The 6,880-nt window shown below is 48.2% G+C and overlaps 1 protein-coding gene across 1 annotated transcript in view; it reads right to left on the bottom strand.

Moving 5' to 3' along the window:
- The window catches only part of GABRR1 (gamma-aminobutyric acid type A receptor subunit rho1), a 26,297-nt gene that overhangs the window by 8,247 nt on the left and 11,170 nt on the right, over positions 1-6,880 (bottom strand). The window contains exons 4-5 of the mRNA XM_004696247.4: positions 4,800-4,882; positions 1,975-2,115 (exon numbers count right to left, since the gene is read on the bottom strand). Coding sequence (XP_004696304.2) covers positions 1,975-2,115; positions 4,800-4,882 — 224 coding nt within the window. The remainder of the gene's footprint in view (positions 1-1,974; positions 2,116-4,799; positions 4,883-6,880) is intronic.

Here is a 6,880-nt window from a genome sequence, read left to right as displayed (position 1 = left end):
GATGGTGAGGAGGGCATAGAATGCCTGGTTGAGTTAGATCAAGTGCAATGTAGCCGAGAGGAAGTACAGAGAGCCGATTGAAGGTTGAACATGATAGTGGGGCAGGAGGAAAGTAAAAGGATATTGAGGAAAGATCTAGGAGGCAAAATATTTATACAGAAAAAAAGATTTATACAGGTATAAACAGGCATGTACTTATGTAAATATCTTAATATATAACGATAGGTTATAGGTCTATGTACATATATTTATAGGTAAGTTATTAAGGTAGCAGACAGACATTGGGCCTCTACTCAAGCCCTCCCTCAATGCAAGAACCCTTTGTTCTAATAACCTGGCATTCTGTGATGCTCACCTTCTCGACATGATCGCTGAAGACAAAATGGGTGCATAAGCTAATTTGGTGAACAAAGCTGACGGTGCCCGGCTTTTACAAGATAGAGTCTGGGATATTAAAGGCTTGGAGTTAAACAAGTGGACTTCTAGCAGGTAAGCAACAAAGCCCACATGGAAGAAGCACACCAGACTGTGTGATCACGCGGTGTTGACAGGATCAGGTATCAGGCATCAGAAAACCCAAAATAAACAACCATTTTGATGCAAACGAGGGGGGGGGGTGGAGTGGAAACCCAAAGCCCATCTGTAGACAATTGGACATCCCTTCACAGAAGGGTCACAAGGAAGGAACGAGCCAGCCAGGGTACAGTATAGCACCAAAGAAACAGAACGTTCCTCTAGTTCAGTGGTTCTCAACCTGTGGGTGGCAACCCCATTGGGGGTCAAATGACCCTTTCACAGGGTCACCCGATTCATAACAGTAGCAAAATTTCAGTTATCAAATAGCAACAAAAATAATTTTATGGTGGGTGGGGGTCACCACAACATGAAGAACTGTATTAAAGAGTCGCGGCATTGGGGAGGTTCAGAACCACTGCTCTAGTTCTTTGATGTTTCCTTCCCCCCATTATCATGACCCCAGTTCTATCTTACAAATCTGGCCAAACCAGAACATGTACACTGGCACAGATAAGAGCTCTCAACACACAGATTCCAAGCCAGGTAAACGCCTCAGGACCAATAATGAGAGTAGTGATACCATGAGGGTGGGAAGAAGGTGGGGGGAGAAGAGGGAGAAAGGGGGAACAGATCACAATGATTGACACACAACACCTGCCCCCCACCCGGGGTGAGGGAGGAACAACAGAAACATGGTTGTGAAGGGAAACAGTGGATGGTGTAAGATATGAAAAATAAAAATAATTTATAAATTATCAAGATTATCAAGGGTTCATGGGGGAGGGAGGGGGAAAAAAGAGGAGCTGATACCAAGGACTCAAGTAGAAAGAAAATGTTTTATAAATGATGATGGCAACATATGTACAAATGTGCTTGATACAATTGATGTATGGATTGTATAAGAGCTCTTATCACCATCCATCCATCCATCCATGTGTCAAGCACATTTGTACATTTGTTGCCATCATCATTTTCAAAACATTTTCTTTCTACTTGAGCCCTTGATATCAGCTCATTCACCCCCTTCATGAACCTTTGATAATTTATAAGTTATTATTTTTTTCATGTCTTACACCATCCACTGTCTCCCTTCCCCCACTTTTCTGTTGGTACTGACTGTGTTTTATGGCTTTGTGTAGCCTGTCATTTATCTTGTGAATAGCTCACCTACCTGTAACAGGCAGTTAATGTTAGAAGAAATTAGTACCAATATCCCTTGGAAATCAGGCTAATTCAGGCCCCTGCTGAGCAGCTTGGTTCTGTAGGATGCTCTATTGGCCAGCCTCTGAAGTCATGAATGACACTTCTCTTTCTCTGTTCCACTTGGGGTGGTTAGGCTCATCACTCAAGGGTGGGGACCCAATATTTGGGGTAACAGGATGGGAAATGAATGTGGTCATGTGATCAATTCACAGGTTTCCTAAGGCCCCAGCCTCTCAGCCCCCACCTCACATGCACCTGTGCTGCTGTAGAAGGCCAGTTTAGTGGTGGTGTGGAATTCCTGAATGAGGAACTGCGAGAGAGAGATCCGCTCGTCGGTCTTCAAGGAATCGTTGCCTTGTTTCCAGTACAGCATGAGATCGTCTTCGGTGTATGCATCTGAAACGAGGAGCGACCCCATCAGGCAGTGGTGTTGAGAAGACAGGCCTGCCAGTGTGGCCGTGAGAAGGTCCCGATCGCTGAAGTGGACCACCAGGATCACAGTGAGATGAAATGGGAGAAACCAACCACAGCCTAAGCACAGCAAAACAAACCCCAGGAAGATCCCCCCACACACACCTTCCAAAAGACACTAAAGCCTAAATGCTCATAATTGCTGCAAAAAAGGATCACCCTACAATTGAGTCTGCCATTTATTGGATTAAGCCAAAGACAATTGGGTCAGCAGGGGCGAGATACCAGGAATCTACAGGAGATTGGCCCTTTATAAAACCAGAGGTGATTCAGCCCTTTCCTTGCTTTATTCCAAGTTTGATGTCCCGTCATTCTTGTTGACTACTTATGAATCCTCTCCACTCGTAAGTGCTGCATTCTAGCAAGAAAGGGAAGCAGGGCAAGTCTTTTTTCTGGTTCCTGTTGTTCCTACTCAGAGTACAAGGGAGGTGATTCCCCCAGTAGAATCACCCTCTCTGGAGCTACCCATTTTTCCCAACCCTGCCCACCTGAGGTGAGTACAAACTGTTTGTGTGTGCACTTCCCACTCCTGTCCAACACGCCTCCATACCGCTTGGGCAGAACAAAGAGGGTACCCAACAGAGTGACCGGTCTGCTCTGCTCTTATAGCAATAGTTCTTCCCGGGTCTCCCAGCACTCAATTAGACTTTAGGCCCTTTTGGTGATTCATACAGTTCAGCCAGTGGGGCCACAGGAGCAGCTCTCCTCACAGACACCTGAGGTCATCATGGGTTGGAATTGATGGATGGCAATGAGGTGGTGGTGTTTGCCTAGTTCCGTGACAGGCGTGATCATTTTATGTGTCAAGGTGGTTGGGTACAAACCTGTGGCTGTTGAGATGATTCTAGTCAGCTCAATCAAACACTAATTTAGGCGTGGTTAGGATGGTCATTTTAGACATCCTTAATATCTATAATCAGTTGGCTGTAAAGGAGATTATTCTGGGTAAGTTGGGTGGGTCCGATCCAACCAGGTGAGAGGCCTTAAGAGAGCAGAATTGGAATTTCCTTGAGGAAAAAGATATTCGACCTGTGGACTATAGTGTATATTTCAGGCTTAATAGACACCCTGCCCTGTGCGGCTCAGCATTAGGTAGGCGGCCCCACAGTCACAGAAGCCAGTGAACCTCTTCATGTGCGTGCGTCCTGCTAGCTCTGTGTCTCTGGAGCAAGGCTGGCTGGCACAACCGGGAAAACCTGGCATTACGGGGGGAGGCAGAAGCTGCCTGGGGGTGTTAAGGAAAACCGGGGTTTGGAGTCAATGAAGTGAGTGTTGATTTCCATCTGGCTCTGCCACTTCTTAGCTCCCTATATCCAGGCAAACGGTGTGCTCTGCGCGAGGCGAATGCTCCTCCTTTGTACAATGAGGAGAACCATCACCTTCTCTAAGGGGTTTCATGCAAAATCAATGAAAAGCAGATGGAAAGCCATGTGTAGTGAGTAGCCATGCCCTTGATCCTGGGCGATTTCACCCTGTTTCCCCGGCAGAGTGTCTGTTTGGACCCTGATCAATGTGGGGCCTGTTGAAAGGGGGACATCCCGTGAACTGCCACCACATGCCCAGGCTGGCTTACCCAGGGGCTCTGGGCCAAAGAGTTCCCCACGAGAACTGCGACTCCCCCAGGACAGTGTCCCAGGATGTGTGCAGGCTTGGGAAGAGCGCACGAGCTGCAGGATGGAGGTCTCCCCGCCTGTCAGAGGTAGCATTGGGACCGAGAAAAGAGAGGGGGTAGATGTGCATGTAGACAACGAGGGACAAGAGGGGCTAGTCTTTGATAATCGCCTCAGCAGGCTCTTCCCGGGCTGGTTTTGAACTCTTCCAGGATTTCCATGTGCACGTGATGGACCTGGATTGAACCGGAGAGGCCCAGCCACCACATGCCTTCCTCATGGCAGTTCCCCAGGGACGGATTTCCCGGTCCATGAGTACCCACGAGATGACGTGTGTTTGCTTACTCATTTGAAGTGCACGATTTAACCTCATCGGAAAGCAGGTGGAATGGTGCGCTCCGGATGAGTAAGTACATCCATCTTTAGCGTGCAGGATGATAGGTAGCCCGCCCCTCGTGACCACTGTCTCCAAACTTGTTCCGGAAATTCTTTCCTCAGAAGAAATTTTACTCAGAAGGCCAATAAAACGGCTGAAAAACCCGAGCCTGCTACATGCATCCATGCTGTGGCCTGGATGGAAGGGGCCCTTGGAAGGAGACCCCATTGGCTGAGCCTTCCTCTTCCCCAGCCCTAAGCAGTCGCCCCGGGAAACTCCAGGTTTCATGAACAATGTATGACAACGACTGCCACAGGGCATGAAGCGGGGATAAATATTGAGCTTTCAGCTCAAAATGCCCGGCTTGTAAAATTTACCCTGTTGCTGTTGTCAGCCCCGGTCCCCCGGGGACCCCACACAGCACAGCACGGAGCAGGCGTGGTTGCCGATCAGACCATGTTCTTTGGGGATCTCTCGGGTGTTCAGTGGCTGAGTTTGGAAGGTAGATAGCCAGTTCTTGCACTTGGCTTTCACCTAAGAAAGCACTTCCAAACCTGTAGGGTGACTGAGGAGGCGGAGTTGTTTGTGAGCCTGTGCTGCTGCCTGGACACAAGTTTACTCACAGCTCTCGATCTCCAGCGAGCACGTTTGGGTGTCCAGGGGAAACCGGCTGAAGTCCATGTTGCACATGGCCGTCACTGTCGCCCTAGAAACAGAAGACAAAGCCCACACTTTCAGAACCTGGGAAAGCAAGTGCTAAATCATAGGACAAGCAGAAAAAGACTTCTGCTTCCATCTGGTATAATTGCCTGCCTCTTACTTGTCATCTCTGTGCAAGGTGTCAGGATTTAGATAAATAGCTTCTAAGAGACTCACTGATTGGAGTTGTCTTATATATCTAGGGTAACCCATAAATATCAGTATGAGGTGAGCACTATTTCTGCTAACTCTTCTCAGCGTCGAGCCTTTTAAAGAAGCAATGGGCTCAATCAGCATGTTGGTGGTTGCGAAAGAGTCGATGGGGACTCATGTGAATCTGCAGAGTAGGAAGCCCCGTAGGGTTTCTTGGCTATCAACATAGTAGTAGCAGACCCCAAGGCTGGCTTCCAAGGTTGGTGCAAGGCACCCAACTCATAGGATACCACAGGGATATATATTGGTCTCCTGTTTTAGATAAGTTCATTTATTCCTTTTGAGTTCAGCAATAATTTGGGTATAATGTTTCAGAGATGACATTGATGAGGCTCGAAGGGCAGTTACTAATTTCAGCATTGTTTTACACTGTCGACGTTTTTGGTTTTGTTTTTACGTTGACAATGCTAGCTGTGAGGGGGCGCGTTTAGTGAGGAGTCCACAGAGACCTGGGTCAGGGAGAACCGGGCAGGCTTTGCTGTAGTAACATGCAAGAACTTGCCCGCATTCCATGATCTGGTTTCTGCTTCACCCAGGAAAGTGGGCCACTTCATCAAAGGATCCATAAAGACAGATCCTTACTATTGGAAGAAGGCTCTCCAGGCCAGGGTGAGCTCAAGGCAGGACGGGGTTAAAAACTGGTGGCTGGTCTAGTTTTCCTAGTTACTAGTTTTCCTCCAACCCCAGAAAACTTGCTATGGAAATTACTTGGATAATTCACAGTCTAAAGGGAAAAAATCGTGTTCGTTTAAGTGGACGTGATTCTCTAAAATATCTGCTTTCCTTCACCTACTTCCTTGAGGGCGGAATGGCCGTCGTCTGCAGAGATTTGTGCTGAGGTACAGTTAGCAGCTGGGTAGAGGCTTATCTCCCCTGGAAGTCCTGCCGGCATGGGAGCTGGACAGAGGCCAGCATACAGACAAGTGTACCAGAAAGGTCTTTGGGGCTTTCTGGCTGGCAGTTGGCATTGGCATCTGATGAATGGGCTTCCATATCTCCGGCACGTCACCTGCCTACCCAAGCCTAACTGCCAGCAAGCAAGCACCGTGGAGTTAAGTCTGGAGACTGCAACGTCCATCACCAAATGTAGCAACAATTTTGCCATGAACCAAAGGACTGAAACTCTCTTCTCTTTGTATTAGTTGGGATAAGAACAGATGATTTCAGAGTCTCTCTCTCTCTCTCTCTCTCTCTCTCTCTTCCCCAGTGGCCCCAGAGAAAGGCCTGGGTCCAGGGGTAACTCCTGTCTCCATTCCCATCTGCGGGGTTTGAGTTCATGGTGTGGCCAAACTTCCTCCCAAGAAAAATCACCCAATCCTTGTCTTCCTCCCCCAATCATAAACTCTCCCATCTTGAAGTTGCCTAGGTGTTCAAGAGCAGTGGGGCTGATTTTTGAACATTCCTTAGTTAAGTCCACGTAGGGGGATGGAGAAGTCCCTGAGTGGTGCACAGGGTGAATGCACTCTGCTGCTGGCCAGAAGGTTGGAAGTTCGAGTACATCTTTGGGAGAGAAAGGCCTGGCAATCTATTTGGGAGAAGTCAACCACTGCCTGACTTCTACTCAGACACGCATGTGTCGCTGTGTGCCCGAGTCAATTAGACAGCAGCTGGTTCAGTGTGTTGAGGCATCTCATTGTGGCTGCAACACTGGGCTCGAGCCTAATGACAATTGTGGAGATGGCACCGGACTAGGCAGTGTTTTGTTCTGTTGACCACAGTCCTGATATGAGTCGGAGCCAGCCCGGTGGCATTCAACAGCTGCATCTCACTGGGATCTCACTTTTTTTTTTTT

The sequence above is a fragment of the Echinops telfairi genome, unplaced genomic scaffold, assembly GCF_000313985.2.
Source record: "Echinops telfairi isolate 266 unplaced genomic scaffold, ASM31398v2 ScPeMD7_3533;HRSCAF=4204_0, whole genome shotgun sequence".
NCBI lineage: Eukaryota > Metazoa > Chordata > Mammalia > Afrosoricida > Tenrecidae > Echinops > Echinops telfairi.
Note: the sequence above shows the minus strand (reverse complement) of the source record. Positions and strands in the feature narration are given on the sequence as shown.